The following is an 18388-nucleotide window of genomic DNA, read 5'->3' on the forward strand; positions in this document are numbered from 1 at the left end:
TTGTCTTTTTTTTTTTTTTTTTGAGACAGAGTCTCATACTGTTGCTTGGGCTGGAGTGCAGTGGCGTGACCTCAGCTCACTGCAACCTCTGCCTCCCGGGTTCAAGCGATTCTCCTGCCTCAGCCTCCCAAGTAGCTGGGATTATAGGCACCCACCAAGACATCCAGCTAATTTTTTTTTATTTTAGTAGAGATGGTGTTTCACCATATTGGCCAGGCTGGTCTTGAACTCCTGACCTTGTGATTCACCCACACTGGCCTCCCAAAGTGCTGGGATTACAGGTGTGAGCTACCATGCTTGGCCTCGTCTCTGTTTTTCTAGGATCCCTTCCCCCACTTTGAAGAATAAAGACCCATCATGCCAGGTGCGGTGGTTTAGGCCTTTAATCCCAGGTCATGAGTTCAAGACCAGCCTGGCCAACATGGTAAAACCCTGTCTTTACTAAAAATACAAAAACTAGCCTGGCGTGGTGGTGCACAGTCTGTAATCCCAGCTACTTGGGAGGCTGAGGCAGGAGAATCGCTTGAACCAGGGAGTCGGAGGTTGCAGTGAGCCGAGACCGCACCACTGCACTCCAGCCTGGGCAACAGAGTGAGACTGTCTCAAAAAACAAACAAACAAAAAGAATCTATTGGTCTCAGGTTTATAAGAAATCAGAGGCCGGGCGCAGTGGCTCACGCCTGTAATCCCAGCACTTTGGGAGGTAGAGGTGGGTGGATCACGAGGTCAGGAGGTCGAGACCATCCTGGCTAACATGGTGAAACCCCATCTCTACTAAAAATACAAAAAATTAGCCGGGTGTGATGGCAGGTGCTTGTAGTCCCAGCTACTCGGGAGGCTGAGGCAGGAGAATGGCGTGAACCCAGGATGCGGAGCTTGCAGTGAGCAGAGATCGTGCCACTGCACTCCAGCCTGGGCGACGGAGCTACACTCCGTCTCAAAAAAAAAAAAAAAAGGAATCAGAATGACACAATTTCAACAATGATAATAACTAACATTTATGAGTTTTTGCTCCCTAACAGGCTCTGTTTTCTAAGTGCTCTTCATTAACTCTTCATAGTAACCTAATGAGGCAGGTATTGTTGTCTCCAATTTACAGAGAATAAAGCAAACAATGCACATGCATGTGCCACTAACATTCTGGTCAACAATGGGGCACATATACAATGATGGTCTCTTTTTTTTTTTTTTTTTGAGACGGAGTCTCGCTGTGTCTCCCAGGCTGGAGTGCAGTGGCGTGATCTCGGCTCACTGCAAGCTCCGCCTCCCGGGTTCACGCCATTCTCCCGCCTCAGCCTCCCAAGTAGCTGAGACTACAGGCGCCCGCCACCACGCCCGGCTAGTTTTTTGTATTTTTAGTAGAGACGGGGTTTCACTATGTTAGCCAGGATAGTCTCGATCTCCTGACCTTGTGATCCACCCGCCTCGGCCTCCCAAAGTGCTGGGATTACAGGCTTGAGCCACCGCGCCCGGCCAATGATGGTCTCTTAAGATGATAATGGAGCTCAAAATTTCCTATCACCTACTGACATCACAGTTGTCCTTAAGTTTGTCACACAAGGCATCACTCGTGCATCTGTAGTGATGCTGTGTAAACAAACCTACTGTGCTGCCAGTTATATAAAAGTATGCAGTCATGTCCTAGGCCTTCACATTCACTCACTACTCACCCAAAGCCACTTCCAGTCTTACAAGTTCCATTCATGTTAAGTGCCCTATGCAGGTATACCATTTATCTTTATACCATATTTCTTTTTTTTTGACAGGGAGTCTCACTCTGTCACCAGGCTGGAGTACAGTGGCACGATCTTGCCTCACTGCAACCTCTGCCTCCCGGGTTCAAGCGATTCTCAGCCTCCTGAGTAGCTGGGATTACAGGCACGCGTCACCACGTCCAGCTAATTTTTGCATTTTTAGTAGAGATGAGGTTTCACCATGTAGCCCAGAATGGTCTCGATCTCTTGACCTCGTGATCCACCCGCCTCGGCATCCCAAAGTGCTGTGATTGCAGGGCGTGAGCCACCACGTCTGGCCTGTATCATAATTTTATTGTATCTTTTCTATACCTTTAGACATATTTAGATACACAAATACCACTGCCTACGGTAAACAGTATGGTAATATGCTGTACAGGTTTGTGGCCTAAGAGCAATAGGCTAACCACATAGCCCAGGTATGTAGTAGGCTGTACTCTCTGGGTGTGTGAAATACCCTCTATGTTTGCACAATGACAAAATAGCCTAATGATGCAATTCTAAGAAGGTATCCCCATCACTAATTAACACATGACTGTGCTAGTCAGTACAGCTGAGGATACTCTTAGACCATAACTGTTTACCCCCAGGAAATGGAGGGCTGTGTTATTTTAGAGAAATATCATGCCAGCTCTTGCCAGAGATAAAGCAGCAAATTGCTTCTGGTATCCTGAAATAAAGCAAGTGTTTTAGAGGAATACAATGAGGCAGTGGCACAGTCGAGTTAAGTAGCCAGGCAGGTCAAAGCAATGTGCTGCTTCTGGTTTGTTAAGGGATGTGTAGCAGTGCATTGCTTCTGATTTTTTTTTTTTTTTCAGGTAGAAAGAGGGGGCCGGGCGCGGTGGCTCAAGCCTGTAATCCCAGCACTTTGGGAGGCCGAGACGGGCGGATCACTAGGTCAGGAGATCGAGACCATCCTGGCTAACACGGTGAAACCCCGTCTCTACTAAAAAATACAAAAAACTAGCCGGGCGAGGTGGCGGGCGCCTGTAGTCCCAGCTACTCAGGAGGCTGAGACAGGAGAATGGCGGGAACCCGGGAGGCGGAGCTTGCAGTGAGCTGAGATCCGGCCACTGCACTCCAGCCGGGCCACAGAGCGAGACTCCGTCTCAAAAAAACAAAAGAAAAAAAAAAAAAAAAAGAAAAAAGAAAGAGGGTCTTGCCACGTTGCCCAAGCTGGTCTCAAACTCCTAGGCTCAAGCAATCCGCCCGCCTTGGCCTCCCAAAGTGTTGGAATTACAGGTGTGAGCCACCACGCCCAGCCTGCTTCTGACATAAGGGCAGTGTAGGCAGCTGACCCGGGCTGAGTGCACACCTGCTGAGTGCTCGCTTCCTGGTCTCCTTGGCGCGAACCTTCCGCAACAGGTCTTCTAGCTTGCTGGATTCCTCAAAGTGAACCCTGAGGTCCTCATCCTCTGCTATGCTGATGATATCTCTGTAGAACAAGGATATGTCAAAGCCCCCAGGTTTCTTCAGGTGCATCAAGTCAAGGAAGATGCCTGTTGCAAGGGTAAACAAAAGGGAGGGAGGAAAAAACAATTTTCAGCAAGTGAGAAGTTCTTCCAGTTAAAACTGAAACATGCATTTAAAAGCTCCCTGAAAATTAGACTATTAACATTTTCAGGACTCAGAGAAAGTGGCTAAGGAAATCAACTGCTATAATGACTTCACACAACTTTTCAAATAATCACCATTCGTGGTAATATTAAAGTCAATACAACTGGCCAGGCGCAGTGGCTCACACCTGTAATCCCCAGCACTTTGGGAGAGTCAAGTGGTGGATCATCTGCAGTTCAGAGTTCGAGACCAGCCTGGTCAACGTGGTGAAACCCCGTGTCTACTAAAAATACAAAAATTAGCTGGGCACAGTGGCTCATGCCTGTAATTCCAGCTAGTTGGGAGGCTGAGGTAGGTGAATCACTTGAACCTGTAAGGCGGAGGTTGCAGTAAGCCAAGATTGTACCACTGCACTCCAGCCTGGGTGACACAGTGAGACTCCGTCTCAAAAAAAAAAGGCAAGACAATCTTGTTCTGACAGAGTCCTTCAGATAGCTAATGGCATGGCCATCTGCAGTGTTAATGTTACACAGGAGTCTTCTCCTGGCTTCACTTTATTTTTTCATTTTACTCTAACTGGTAAAAAGCAAATGCTTGAAGTCAGGTACACAGAAAGCAATAAAACTGCACTAGGCACAATGGCACATGCCTATAGTCCCAGCTACTTTGGAGGCTGAGGCTGAGCCAAGACTCCTGAACTCCTAAAACAACAACAAAAACAACAATTAAGTGCCAATTTAAGAGAACAAGGAAATATGCCCACCTGTATCTCGGAGATCACCTGCTTTGGTCCTGGCCCGGCTGGCTTTGGCACTGTCATTGCCATGGGGGTTGTCTTCATTGGTGAACAGCATGATCCTCTTATGACTCATCTTGAATTGGACATCACTGAAGAGGTTGGCACAGACCCACAGCACCTCACTGAGTGAGTAGTCAGATCCATGGCCCATTAGGTCTTGGAAACGTTTTTGTCCTTGCTGCCCCTTAAACTGGTCAAGCTCCAGAATTCGTTTTGCACCTGATCAGAGGTAGAGAGTCAAACGGAAGGAAAAATCAGAATAATGTCAGTGGTTGCCTTTACCACAAGGCTAACAGAAGGACCCTTTCTCACCCCAGAGCTGTTTAACCCATTTAACAAAGTCCACATCGAGCAAGGTCCCCTTATGCAAGAAAGCATACTCCTAGACAAGATGTAACTTGCTTCCTTCTCCACTCCTCTTTGTTCAGAGTACCAACATTCTCATATATAAGGGAAAAGCTGATCTTAGAATATTACTGACCCGGATTATCCAGCTCCTGTAAGACGTAAATATTTTTAAAGTTCACTGAATTTTTGTCTTTCTCGGTACCATAGAACACCACAGCCAGGAGATCTCGATCACTGCTTATGATCTTACTGATGTACACACTTTGGATACACTGAAAAAAATAAAAATTCAATTAATATTTACTTACCATTAAATGTAAGCTCCGTAAGTGCTCAGTACCTATTAGTTGCTCAAAATATATTTGCTGAATTTGTACATGGCACTAAAATACGGCATGACCCCTACCTTCAAGAGTAATGAATCAGTGAGAGTAATGGACATAAATATCAAATTTTAACAAAAACCAGAATGCAGTAAGTATACATTAGAAGTATAAGCAGTCCCTGCCATAGAAATCAGAGAATTAATAATACGTATATTCAGGTCAGGCACAGTGGCTCACATGTGTAGTAATTCCAGCACTTTGGGAGGCTGAGGTGGGTCACTTGAGCCCAGGAGTTTGAGACCAGCCTGGGCAACATAGTGAAACTCCATCTCCACAAAACAAAAAACAAAAAAATTAGCTGGGTATGGTGTCACAGGGTCCCAGTTACTTGGGAGGCAGAGGTGAAAGATCACTTGACCCCTGGAGGTGAAGGCTGCAGTAAGCAGAGATCGCACCACTACAGTCCAGCCTGGGCAAGAGTGAGACCCTGTCTAAAGAAAAAAGAAAAGTATCAGAGGGAGGAAACTGTGCTATGGGAGTTGGGGGGAAGCCAAGCATTAGAATCAGAGCACCTGGAGTTGAGTCCTACTGATGGCACTTACTTAACTGGCTGAATTCGGAGAGGTCATGTGATCTTTCGAGTACCCTGGTATCAGGAAACTGAGTTTATATATACAGATGGCCCTCCATATCTGCTAGTTCTGCATCTATGTGTTCAACCAACCTCAAATCTCAAATATTCAGGAAAAACAAAGAAATTCCACAGTTTCAAAAGGCAAAACCTGAATTTGCCATGTGTCAAGTACTACAACAAACCCACGTGAATGAAGTGATGCACAGGCATTGTATTAGGTACTATGAGTAACCTAGAGATGACTTAAAGTATAGCGGAGGATGTGTGTAGGTTATATGCAAATACCATGCCATTTTATTTAAGGCACTTGGGCATCCTCAGATTTTGGAATCCACGGGGAGTCCTGGAACCAATTCCCTCAATAACAAGGGATGACTACATAAAATAATTACAATGCTTAAGTATATGTGACCTGAAAATAAGTCAGTAACTACCAGTAAGAGCATCCTTGAAATAAAATTGCTTAACCACACAGTTAAAGACATCAGTATTCCTGGCCGGGCGTGGTGGCTCAAGCCTGTAATCCCTGCACTTTGGGAGGCCGAGACGGGCGGATCACGAGGTCAGGAGATCGAGACCATCCTGGCTAACATGGTGAAACCCTGTCTCTACTAAAAAATACAAAAAACTAGCCAGGCATGGTGGCGGGTGCCTGTAGTCCCAGCTGCTTGGGAGGCTGAGGCAGGAGAATGGCGTAAACCCGGGAGGCGGAGCTTGCAGTGAGCTGAGATCCGGCCACTGTACTCCAGCCTGGGCAACAGAGCGAGACTCTGTCTCAAAAAAAAAAAAAAAAAAAAAAAAGACATCAGTATTCCAGTTAACAGGAAAAGTCTATCCCTCATATAAACTAATGTCAGCATCAGGTCTTGTAAGAGTTTGTCAGTTCAGCCAGGTACGGCAGCTCACGCCCATAATCCCAGCACTTTGGGAGGCCAAGGCGAGTGGATGACGAGGTCAGGGGCTCGAGACCATTCTGACCAACATGGTGAAACCCCATCTCTACTAAAAACATAAAAATCAGTTGGGTGTAGTGGCATGTGCCTGTAATCCTAGCTACTCAGGCAGTTGAGGCAGAAGAATCGCTTGAACTCAGGAGGTGGAGGTTGCAGTGCGCTGAGATTACACCACTGTACTTCAGCCTGGGCGACAGAGTCAGACTCTGTCTCAAAAGAAGGAAAAAGGAAAAAAAAAAAAAAAAAAGTTCATCAGTTCTAGGGGCCTATTTAATTCTGGAGCACTAACAAAATTATGTCTTGGGGCCAGGTACAGGCTCACGCCTGTAATCCCAGAACCTTGAGAGGTCAACACAGGCGGATTGCTACAGAAGTTTGAAACCAGCCTAGGCGACAGGGGAAAACAATGTCTCTACAGCCGGGCGCGGTGGCTCAAGCCTGTAATCCCAGCACTTTGGGAGGCCGAGACGGGTGGATCACGAGGTCAGGAGTTCGAGACCATCCTGGCTAACACGGTGAAACCCCGTCTCTACTAAAAAAAATACAAAAAGCTAGCCGGGTGAGGTGGCTGGCGCCTGTAGTCCCAGCTACTTGGGAGGCTGAGGCAGGAGAATGGCGTAAACCCGGGAGGCAGAGCTTGCAGTGAGCTGAGATCCGGCCACTGCACTCCAGCCCGGGCAACAGGCGAGACTCCATCTCAAAAATAAAAAAAAATTAAAAAAAAAAAAATGTCTCTACAAAAAACAAAAAAATTAGCTGGGCATGCACGTGCTTGTAGTCCCAACTACTCAGCTACTTAGGGATGCTGAGGCAGGAGGATCACCTGAGCACAGGAGGTCAAGGCTGCAGTGGGCAGAGACCATGCCACTGTACTCCAGCCTAGGTGACAGAGCAAGACCCTGTCTCAAAAAAAAAATTTAAGTTGTGGAACCTGCAAAGCTGAGGAATAAACCAACCATGGTGATCCCGTCCATGTCCTGCCTGAGCTCCAGCTGGCCTTCGTCCACAGCTATTCTCTTCTTAAATGCAGAATGTGTTCTACAGCTAGTCATTGACAACAATCCACATGGCAAGTAGTCATTTCCATAAATATTTTAATCTACTCCGAGGAGTCTACAAACTTTTAAAAGAATTTGGTAAGGGCTCCTTCTAGGTTCTAAAAAAATTAAAAACAAAAACTAAAACAGAATTTCAGAAAATGTTTTCTATTGCTTATCAAATACTGAATACTTATTATTGGTTATCAAATTGTGCTCATCTATGAATGTCTCATTTCCTTGCTACCTAACACTACATTTTCTTCTGAGGTCTTCAGGCATCAAGGGTTCCATTAACTCACTGAAATTACAGGTAGAATTGTGAGTACCATGTTTTTGAGGGGAAGGTATGTAGCTGTCATCATATCCTCAAAGAGGTCCATGGTTGGCCGGGCGCAGTGGCACATGCCTGTAATCCTAGCACTTTGGGAGGCCAAGGCGGGCAGATCACAAGGTCAGGAGATCAAGACCATCCCGGCCAACACGGTGAAACCCTGCCTCTACTAAAAATTTAAAAAAAAAAAATTAGCTAGGCGTGGTGGTGGGCACCTGTAGTCCCAGCTACCCGGGAGGCTGAGGCAGGAGAAGGGCGTGAACCCGGGAGGTGGAGTTTGCAGTGAGCCAAGTTCATGCCACTGCACTCGCGCCTGGGCAACACAGCGAGACTCCGTCTCAAAAAAAAAAAAAAAAAAAAAAAAGAGGTTCACGGTCTAAAAAAGGTTAAAGCACTGCTCTTCAAAGTGATGGTCTCCAAATCAGTAACATCAGCATCACCTGACAACTTACTAGAAATGCAAATTCTTGGTCCCCATTCTAGATGTAGAGAATCAGAAATTCTGATTCTGGGGCAAGGTTCTGTAGTCTGTTTTAATGCCCTGCAAGTAACTCTGTTTGAGAACCATTTTAAATTAACGATTGTTTTCATTCATAGTTCTATTATTTTATTTCACACACACACTTTTTTTTTTTTTTTTGAGACAGAGTATGGCTCTGTCGCCCAGGTTGGAGTGCAATGGTGCCATCTCAGCTTACTGCAATCTCCGCCTCCTAGGTTCAAGTGATTCTCCTGCCTCAGCCTCCTGAGTAGCTGAGAGTACAGGCGCGCACCACCACACCCAGCTAATTTTTGTATTTTTAGTAGAGACGGGGTTTCACCACTTTGGCCAGGATGATTTTGAACTCTTGACCTCGTGATTCGCCCACCTTGGTCTCCCAAAGTACTAGGATTACAGATATGAGCTACCGTGCCCGGCCTTTTTTTTTTTTTTTTTTTTTTTTTTTAAGGGACAGGGTCTTACTCTGTTGCCCAGGCTAGGGTTCACTGGCACAATCATAGCTTAGTGCAGCCTCAAACTCCTGGGTTCAAGCAATCCTCTCACCTCAGCCTCCTGAGTAGTACAGGTGCACACCACCACACCGAGCTTTTTTTTTTTTTTTTTTTTTTTTGGTGCAAGATACTCTGGTTTGCCAACTACAAGAACAATTCCTTTTTTTTCTTGAGATGGAGTCTCTCTCTGTCACCCAGGCTGGAGTGCAGTGGCGCGATCCTGGCTCACTGCAACCTCCACCTCCAGAGTTCAAGCAATTCTCCTACCTCAGCCTCCCGAATAGCTGGGACTACAGGCCTGCACTACCATGCCCGGCTAATTTTTGATTTTGAGTAGAGTTTCACCATGTTGGCCAAGCTGGTCTAGAACTTCTGACCTCACGTGATTTGCTCACCTCAGCCTCCCAAAGTGCTGGGATTACAGGCGTAAGCCACCACACCCTGCCTACAAGAACTATTTGTACACAAATTAGAACATGAAAAGTTTCTGTTCAGTTCCAAATTCTAAAATTATGAGGCATGAGATATATAATAAATCTGTGAAAATTCCTCTCTATGAAGTACATAAAAGCAGCAGTAATCTTTTTAATTAAGCTGAAATTTAGATAAAAAAGAATCATTTCTAAGCAAACAATTAAAAGGTATTTAATACATTCACAATGTGCCAGGCATAGTGGCACACGTCTTAATCCCAGCCACTCAGGAGGCTGAGGTGGGTGGATTGCTTGAGCTCAGGAGTTCCAAACCAGCCTGAGCAATAGTGGGATACCATCTCGAAAAAAAAAGCAAGGCCAGGTGCAGTGCCTCACGCCTGCAATCCTACCACTTTAGAAGGCCGAGGCGAGCAGATCACAAGGTCAGCGGTCCGAGATCATCCTGGCCAATATGGTGAAACTCCGTTTCTACTAAAAATACAAAAATTAGCTGGGCATGGTGACGCATGCCTGTAACCTCAGCTACTCGAGCGGCTAAGGCAGGAGAATCGCCTGAACCAGGGAGTCAGAGGTTGCAGTGAGCCAAAATTGCACCACTGCACTCCAGCCTGGAGACCGAGCAAGACTCTATCTCAAAAATAAATAAATAAAAATTTTTAAAAAGCATAAATACACACACAAGGCTGGGCGCAGTGGCTCAAGCCTGTAATTCCAGCACTTTGGGAGGCCGAGGCGGGCAGATCACGAGTTCAGGAGATCGAGACCATCCTGGCTAACACGGTGAAACCCCGTCTCTACTAAAAATACAAAAAATTAGCCAGGCATGGTGGCAGGCGCCTGCAGTCCCAGCTACTCCAAAGGCTAAGGTAGGAGATTGGCATGAACCCGGAAGGCAGAGTTTGCAGTGAACAGAGATCGCGCCACTGCACTCCAGCCTAAGCGACAGAGTGAGACTCCATCTCAAAAAAATAATAAAAATAAAAATAAAAAAATACACACACAAACATTCACAATGTTGTGCAACTACCAACTCTAGTTCCAAAAAATTTTCATCACCCCAAAAGCAAACCCAGTACCCACTAAGCAGTTGCTCCCCGTTCATCTATTCCCTGTGCCTCAGGTAACCAACCACCACTCTGCATTAAGAACTTACCTATTCTGGATATTTCATGCAAATGAAATCATACAATATTTGACTTTTTGTATCTGGCTTCTTTCACTTAGCATAATGCTTTCAAGGTTCATCTACTTTGTAGTACGTATCAATTCTTCATTCTTTTTCATGGAATGTATATCCATACGCCACTGTTTAGCCATTTGAAATGTTTTGGAATAAGATAGAGGTGGTGTCTGCATAACATTGTGAATGTGTCATTGAATTGTATACTTTCAAATGGTTAATTTTATGTTACATGAAACACAACCTCTAAAGAAACAAAAACAGGCCAGGCACAGTCAATCACACCCATTTCTCCACAACCTTGCCAACACTTCTTATTTTCTGCTGGTGTTTTTTAAATTTTAGTTTGTTTATATAGTGGGTATGAGTGATAGTTCATTATGATTTTCATTTGCCTTTCTCTAATGACTAAACATGCTGAGTATCTTTTCCTGTGCTTGTTGGACATCTGCGTATCTTTGGAAAAATGTCCTGTCTTTTTTTTTTTTCTTTGAGACAAGAGTCTCACTCTGTTGCCCAAGCTGGAGTGCAGTGGTGCAAGCTCAGCTCACTGCAACCTCCATCTCCCGGGTTTAAGAGATTCTCTTGCCTTAGCCTCCTGAGTACCTGGGACTACAGAAGCGCACCACCCTGTCTGGCTAATTATTTTTGCATTATTAGCAGAGACGAGGTTTTACCATGTTGGCCAACCTGGTCTCCAACTCCTGACCTCATGATCCGCCCGCCTCCGCCTCCCAAAGTGCTGGGATTACAGACACGAGCCACCACGCCCGGCAGGAGAAATGTCTTTTCAAGTCCTGTGCCTCTTTTAAAATTGAAGTTGCCTTTTTATTGTAGCCATCTTCCCCAACCACAGGTAGCAGTCAACTCCCAAGTATCACTCACTCTTTTCCACACTATAACTGCAGGAACTTCCCTTCCTCCTTTATACTCTCATCTCTGCAAGAAGAGGCGCCTACTTCTTTTTTGTGGTGTTTTTTTTTGTTTTTTGAGACAGAGTCTTGCTGTCTTACCTATGCTGGAGTTCAATGAGCAGCACAATCCAAGCTCACTGCAGCCTTGATCTCCTGGGCTCAAGCAATCCTCTTGCCTCGGCCTCCCTAGCAGCTAGGACTACAGGTGTGCACCACTACACCTGGATGATCTGTGTATTTTCTGTAGAGACGGGGTTTCTCCATGTTACCAGGTTGGTCTCAAACTCCTAGGCTCAAGTGATCTCCCCGTCTCGGCCTCCCAATGTACTGAGATTACAGGCATGAGCCACCATGCCCAGTCGATACTGTTTTTAAATTTGTCTTAAACTAAAAGGTAGTCTCTTACCTGGATGCTCATGTCAAAAGGTGTCAACTCATCTTCACTCTGAGATTCAAACATAGCCTTGGAGGCATCAACCAAAAAAATCAAACTATCTCTTCCTGAATATTTATAGTCTCCTATGGGGAAAAAAGTGGAAGAAAATGTTTATCCTTGTATTTGTATTTGTTTACCATATAAAACAAAGGCCATAAAGTATAACCTAATCAATTATTATAAAGTGAACAACCATAAAATCTCCACCTATGTCAGGAAATTGAGTCTTGCCAGACACCCCAGAAATCCCTCATAATTATATTCCTTCCCAATTACAACACCCATCTCCCCCAAAAAAGTCAATATCCTGTTTTTTTTTTTTTGAGATACAGTCTCACTCCCATCACCCAGGCTGGAGTGCAGTGACACAATCACAGCTTACTGCAACCTTGAACTCCTGGGCTCAAGCTATCCTCCTGCCTCAGCCTCCCGAGTAACTGGGACTACAGGTGTATGCCACCATGACCAGCTAATTTTTTAAATTTACTGTAGAGATGGTATCGTGATACACTGCCCAGGCTGTTCTCAAACTTCTGAGCTCAGGCAATCCTTCCGCCTAGGCCTCTATTTTTTTTTTTGAGACGGAGTCTCATTCTATTGCCAGGCTGGAGTACGGTGGCGTGATCCCAGCTCACTACCACCTCCGCCTCCCAGTGTCAAGCGATTCTCCTGCCTCAGCCTCCCGAGTAGCTGGGATTATAGCCGCCCGCTACCACGCTCAGCTAATTTTATATTTTTAGTAGAGACAGGGTTTCACCATGTTGGCCAGGTTGGTCTTGAACTCCTGACCTCAGGTGACCTACCCACCTCAGCCTCCCAAAGTGCTGGGATTACAGGCGTGAGCCACTGCACCCAGGCCTGCCCTGGCCTAAGAGCTAGGATTATAGCCATGATCTACCACACACCCACCCGTTTCTTTATAATTTTATCACCCAAAACTACATTTCTAAACATTACCTTTGACTTACTGTTTCTGAAGCCTCTTCATCTACAGATACCCTCTCTTTTTTCCCTTGTAATTTATTTGCTGAAGAGCCAAGATGCTTTGTACTATACACTTATCCACATTCTGGATTTTGCTGATTGCCTTTTTAAAAAAATTAATTAGGTGGGGCACAGTGGCTCATGTCTGTAATCAACACTTTGGGAGAACAAGGCAGGCGGATCACTTGAGGTCAGGAGTTCGAGACCAGCCTGGTCAACATGTGAAACCCCGCCTCTACTGAAAATACAAAATTAGGCCGGGCGTGGTGGCTCACGCCTGTAATCCCAGCACTTTGGGAGGCCGAGGCGGGCGGATCACGAGGTCAGGAGATCGAGACCATCCTGGCTAACACGGTGAAACCCCGTCTCTACTAAAAATACAAAAAATTAGCTGGTTGTTGTGGCGGGCGCCTGTAGTCCCAGCTACTCGGGAGGCTAAGGCAGGAGAATGGTGTGAACCCGGGAGGCGGAGCTTGCAGTGAGCTGAGATCGCACCACTGCACTCTAGCCTGGGCAACAGAGCAAGACTGTCTCAAAAAAAAAAAAAAAAAAAAATTAGCCGGGCATGGTGGTGAGCACCTGCAGTCCCAGCTACTTGGGAGGCTAAGGCAGGGAAATGGCATGAACCCGGGAGGCGGAGGTTGCAGTGAGCAGAGATCACACCACTACTCTCCAGCCTGGGCCACAGAGCAAGACTACGTCTCAAAAATAAATAAATAATTATTTTGGCCAGGCACAGTGGCTCACGCCTATAATCCCAGCACTTTGGGAGGCCAAGGCGTGTGGATCATGAGGACAAAAGATTGAGATCATTCGGGACCACACAGTGAAACCCCATCTCTACTAAAAATACAAAAACTAGCTGTGTGTGGTGGCACATGCCTGTAACTAGAGAGGCTGAGGTGGGAGAATTGCTTGAACCTGGGATGCGGAGGCTGCAGTGAGCCAAGATTGCGCCACTGCACTCCAGTTTGGGTGACACAGTGAGACCCTGTTTCAAAAAAAATAAAAATAAATAAATGGCAGGGCATGGTGGCTCATGCCTATAATCCCAGCACCTTAGGAGGCCGAGGCATGTAGATCAAGAGGTCGAGATTGAGACCATCCTGGACAACATGGTGAAACCCCATCTCTACTAAAAATACAAAAACTAGCTGTGTGTGGTGGCGCATGCCTGTAATTCCAGCTACTAGGGAGGCTGAGGCAGGAGAATCGCTTGAACCCAGGAGGCAGAGGTTGCAGCGAGCCAAGACTACGCCACTGCACTCCAGCCTGACGACAGAGACTCCATCTCAAATAAATAAATAAAATTAATGAATTAATCATTTTAGAAACAGAGTCTTGTTCTCTCACACAGGCTGGAACACAGTGGTGCAATCATAGCTTACTGCAGCCTTGAACTTCTGGGCTTGATCGATCCTCTGCCGCGGCCTCCCAAAGTATTGGGATTACAGGCATGAGCCACCTTGCCGGGCCTGCTGATTGACCTCTTTTGGTGCAGATTAACATAGTCCTCTGTCCTTCCTACTAAGGACCTAGAGAGGCTTAATCAGATTCAGGTTTTCTTTCTTCAGCATGACTCTATCGTAAGTAACGTGTTTTTTCCTAAAAAGGTATATAACGTCTGGTTATCTCCAAGTAACTGGGATTATAGGCATGTGCCACCATGCCCAGCTAATTTTCTGCATTTAGTAGAGATGGGGTTTCACCATGTTGGTCAGGCTGGTCTCAAACTCCTGACTTCAGGTGATCCACACGCCTTGGCCTCCCAAAGTGCCAGGATTACAGGCATAAGCCACCATGCCTGGTTTATTTTATTTTTATTTTTTTGAGACGGAATCATGCTGTCGCCCAGGCTGGAGTGCAGTCATGCGATCTCGGCTCATGCAAGCTCCGCCTCCCGGGTTCAAGCCATTCTCCTGCCTCAGCCTCCAGAGTAGTTGGGACTACAGGCACCTGCCACCACACCTGGCTAATTTTTGGTATGTTTTTAGTAGAGACAGGGTTTCACCATGTTAGTCAGGATGGTCTCGATCTCCTGACCTCGTGATCCACCCACCTCGGCCTCCCAAAGTGCTGGGATTATAGACCTGAGCCACCACGCCCGGCCCGTTTTACTTTTTTGAGACAGGGTTTCACTCTGTAGCCCAGGCTGGAATGCAGTGTTGCAATCTTGGTTCACTGTAGCCTCAGCCTCCCGGGTTCAAGCAATTTTTGTGCCTCAGTCTCCTAAGCAGCTGAGGCTACAGGTGCATGTCACCACAGACTCAACTAATTTTTGCATTTTTTAGTAGAGACGGCGTTTTGCCATGTTGGCCAGGCTGGTCTTTAACCCCTGACTTCAGGTGATCTGCTCCCAAAGTGTTGGGATTACAGACGTGAGCCACCACACCCGGCCAAATTGTGGTATATTTAAAATGAGCTATAGGCCAGGCACGGTTGCTTACACCTGTAATCCCAGCACTTTGGGAGGCCGAGGTGGGCGAATCACCTAAGGCCAGGAGTTCAAGACCAGCCTGGCCAACATGGGGAAACACTGTCTCTACCAAAAATACAAAAATTAGGCCGGGCGCGGTGGCTCAAGCCTGTAATCCCAGCACTTTGGGAGGCCGAGACGGGCGGATCACTAGGTCAGGAGATCGAGACCATCCTGGCTAACACGGTGAAACCCCGTCTCTACTAAAAAATACAAAAAACTAGCCGGGCGAGGTGGCGGGCGCCTGTAGTCCCAGCTACTGCGGAGGCTGAGACAGGAGAATGGCCCGAACCCGGGAGGCGGAGCTTGCAGTGAGCTGAGATCCGGCCACTGCACTCCAGCCTGGGCGACAGAGCGAGACTCCGTCTCAAAAAAAAAAAAAAAAAAAAAAAAAAAACAAAAATTAGCCAGGTGTGGTGGTGCACATGCCTGTGTTCCCAGCTGCTCGGGAGGCTGAGATGGGAGAATAGCTTGAACCGGGGTGGCGGAGGTTGCAGTGAGCCGAGATTGAGCCACTGCACTCCAGCCTCGGCAACAGAGTGAGACTCTGTCTCAGTAAATAAATAAATAAATAAAAGGAGTTACAGAGATTAAATACATGTACTTGCAAGGAAAGATATATCCATGCTACAACAATAAGAAAAAAAGGTAGAACACAAAATTATGTACATTTGTTTAAAATTATATTTGGAAGACTGGTGTAAATTAAAATGGCAAAAATGTATATGCACCATTGTTACAACAATACAAGAAACCAGATACAGGCTGGACATAGAGGCTCACGACTATAAACCTAGAACTCTGGGAGGCCAAGGCTGGGGGGGAATCGCTTGAGGCCAGGAGTTTGAGAGCAGCCTGATCAACATAGCAAGACCCTGTCTCTACAAAAAATTAAAAAATTATTGGGAGTTGGTGGCACTTTAGTACCAGCTACTGAGATAGCTGAAGCAGGAGGATCACTTGAGCCCGGGAGTTTGAGGTTATAGGGAGCTATGATGATCTCACCACTGCACTCCAGCCTGTCTCTATCAAAAAATTAAAAAACAGGTATATATTTTATTAGGAAATAAAGATTGAAAGATACTTGAAGGAAAAATACAAAAATGTCAAAATGCTGGTAGCAGTTGTGTTAGGGTGGTAGATTATACAGATTATGGCAAATTTTTTAATTTTTTATATATTGCCCACGTTTCTTTTTTTTTTTTGAGAGTGTCTCGCTAAGTCACCCGGGCTGGAGTGCAGTGGCGCCATCTCGGCTCACTACAAGCTCCGCCTCCCGGGTTCGCACCATTCTCCTGCCTCAGCCTCGCAGTAGCTGGGACTACAGGTGCTTGCCACCATGCCCGGTTAATTATTTGTATTTTTTTTAGTAGAGACAGGGTTTCATCGTGTTAGCCAGGATGGTCTCGATCTCCTGACCTCGTGATCCGCCCGCCTCGGCCTCCCAAAATGCTGGAATTAGTCTTGAGACACCGCGCCTGGCGTTTCTCACTTTTAATAAAAACATTCAAAATTTTGGCCGGACGCGGTGGCTCACGCCTGTAATCCCAGCATTTTGGGAGGCCGAGGACGGTGGATCACAAGATCAGCCCGGCCAAGACGGTGAAACCCCGTCTCTACTAAAAGTACAAAAATTACAGCGCGCCTGTAATCCCAGCTACTTGGGAGGCTGAGGCAGGAGAATCGCTTGAACCTGGGGAGCGGAGGTTGCAGTGAGCCGAGATTGCGCCACTGCACTCCAGCCTGAATGACAGAGCAAGACTCCATCTCAAAAAAAAAAAAAAAATTCAAAAATCGTCCACCCAGGAGTTAAATTAACCAGTATGAAGATTACATGTACCCCTATTTCTCTTCCTTTGTTCTATTGTGTTACTGCGTTGCCTGAACATAACACTCCCAAACCTGGAGGCTACATTGAAAGCATCAATCACTTTCCTGTAACTGTGTTGCTTGCATTTATTCTTTGGTTGGGGTAGTTATTGTAGGGTGGGGGCATTTTTACACTGAGGTCCTGGAATGGTAAAACTACTTTCCTGGATGAGAAGGGTCTCACCTGAACCACTTAAGATGACAAAAAATACTCATGGTCATGGCCATTTATCAGGGCCCAAAAGATGTCAAACTACCAGTGTCCAGAAAAAACTTAGGGCAGACTAGAGTAGGATCTGAATATAAGAGCCTAGGGTAGCTCTGCAAAGTTCAAAGGAAAAAAAGAACTTCAGAATTATCTGGGAGGAGAAGGGCATGCCATCAAACAGAAAAGTCCACCCAGCAGAGATGGGCAGGGAAGGTCTTTCTTCCACACACCGAATAGCACTACATGCTGAAGTCACTTACCACTTGCTTCAAGGTTCTCTTCTTGTTCTTCTTCTGCTTCTTCATCGCCCTCGGTTTTGTAATATGACTCCCACCCTGACATGTTGGCTACTGCTCACTAGGCGAAAGACGTGAAAGTCAGTAACAGGCAAATTTAAACCGAAAAAATACCGACCTCTAGCTTCTCGTGAGATCTGTTCTAAAGGCTTGGTTAGTAGTGAGGAACGTGGACGGTAAATCCTGCCGCCTCGAAAGCTCGGCAGTCGCACTGCATGTAAATGCGCATGGGGGCCATCCCAATAACAGCCTCATCTCAGCAATGCCTCACGTTTCAGGGCCCGCGGCGGCCCGCGGAAGCCAGATGCCGGAGGTCCCGCCCCCGGCGCCATTTAGACGATGAAGGATTCCCGCTTCGGAATTCTGTGCCCACTAACGGACCCCCTCGTCCTCAATACCGCCCAAAAACCTCCCCAAATTCCTCAATCACGCCCAATGAGGTCTCAAAGGCAGACGGGCCTCAAGTGCAGGCAGGCCGCAAGCGAAGGAGGGCCTCAAACGCAGGCGGGCCTCAAACGCGAGGTGCCGCCTCCTTCGGGAGGAAGGAGCGTGGTCTCGAGTCTGTCGCTACCTCTCGGATTCGCACACTTAAGGCTAACGGTAACCCTCTAGCAAGGCTATGGGGGCGCGCGACACCGAGCGGGCGAAGCGGGACGAGGCCAGGCCTCGCTGGCGAACAACACAAATGGGTAACGGCCCGCTTACCTTTGGCGCAGAGAAGCGACCAACTTGGACAGAAGACGAGAATCCACGCATGCGCGGGCCCTGTTCTTGATCCCAATCAACGCCCCCTACGTCATCACGCATGTGCGCACTATTCGCGTCAGGCTGGCACGCACGCTCCCCAACCAGCTTC

At 46.7% G+C, this 18388-nt stretch overlaps 1 protein-coding gene and 1 long non-coding RNA gene across 11 annotated transcripts in view; one reads left to right on the forward strand and one right to left on the reverse strand.

Moving 5' to 3' along the window:
• The window catches only part of XRCC6 (X-ray repair cross complementing 6), a 38145-nt gene extending 19857 nt beyond the window's left edge, over nucleotides 1-18288 (reverse strand). For 4 of the 10 annotated variants that reach the window (XR_013398963.1, XR_013398962.1, XR_013398961.1 and 1 more), the window contains exons 1-6: nucleotides 18238-18288; nucleotides 17497-17593; nucleotides 11670-11782; nucleotides 4592-4730; nucleotides 4075-4329; nucleotides 3070-3253 (exon numbers count right to left, since the gene is read on the reverse strand). Coding sequence is in view for 7 of the 10 variants with exons in the window: in XM_015150460.3 (XP_015005946.1) it covers nucleotides 3070-3253; nucleotides 4075-4329; nucleotides 4592-4730; nucleotides 11670-11782; nucleotides 17497-17578 (773 nt within the window). In the remaining 3 variants the exon portion in view is untranslated. Of the gene's footprint in view, nucleotides 1-3069; nucleotides 3254-4074; nucleotides 4330-4591; nucleotides 4762-7050; nucleotides 7128-11669; nucleotides 11783-17496; nucleotides 17594-17991 lie in introns of those variants that run through there. The other 6 variants (XM_077949527.1, XM_077949526.1, XM_015150461.3 and 3 more) reach the window with 6 other exon arrangements.
• LOC144331654 (uncharacterized) lies at nucleotides 8662-10587 on the forward strand. Its single transcript, XR_013398997.1, has 2 exons — nucleotides 8662-8939; nucleotides 10116-10587. It is a non-coding gene; the product is annotated as an uncharacterized LOC144331654 (long non-coding RNA).
• Nucleotides 18289-18388: the final 100 nt, after the last annotated feature.

This window comes from Macaca mulatta, chromosome 10 (assembly GCF_049350105.2).
Source record: "Macaca mulatta isolate MMU2019108-1 chromosome 10, T2T-MMU8v2.0, whole genome shotgun sequence".
NCBI classification, from domain to species: domain Eukaryota; kingdom Metazoa; phylum Chordata; class Mammalia; order Primates; family Cercopithecidae; genus Macaca; species Macaca mulatta.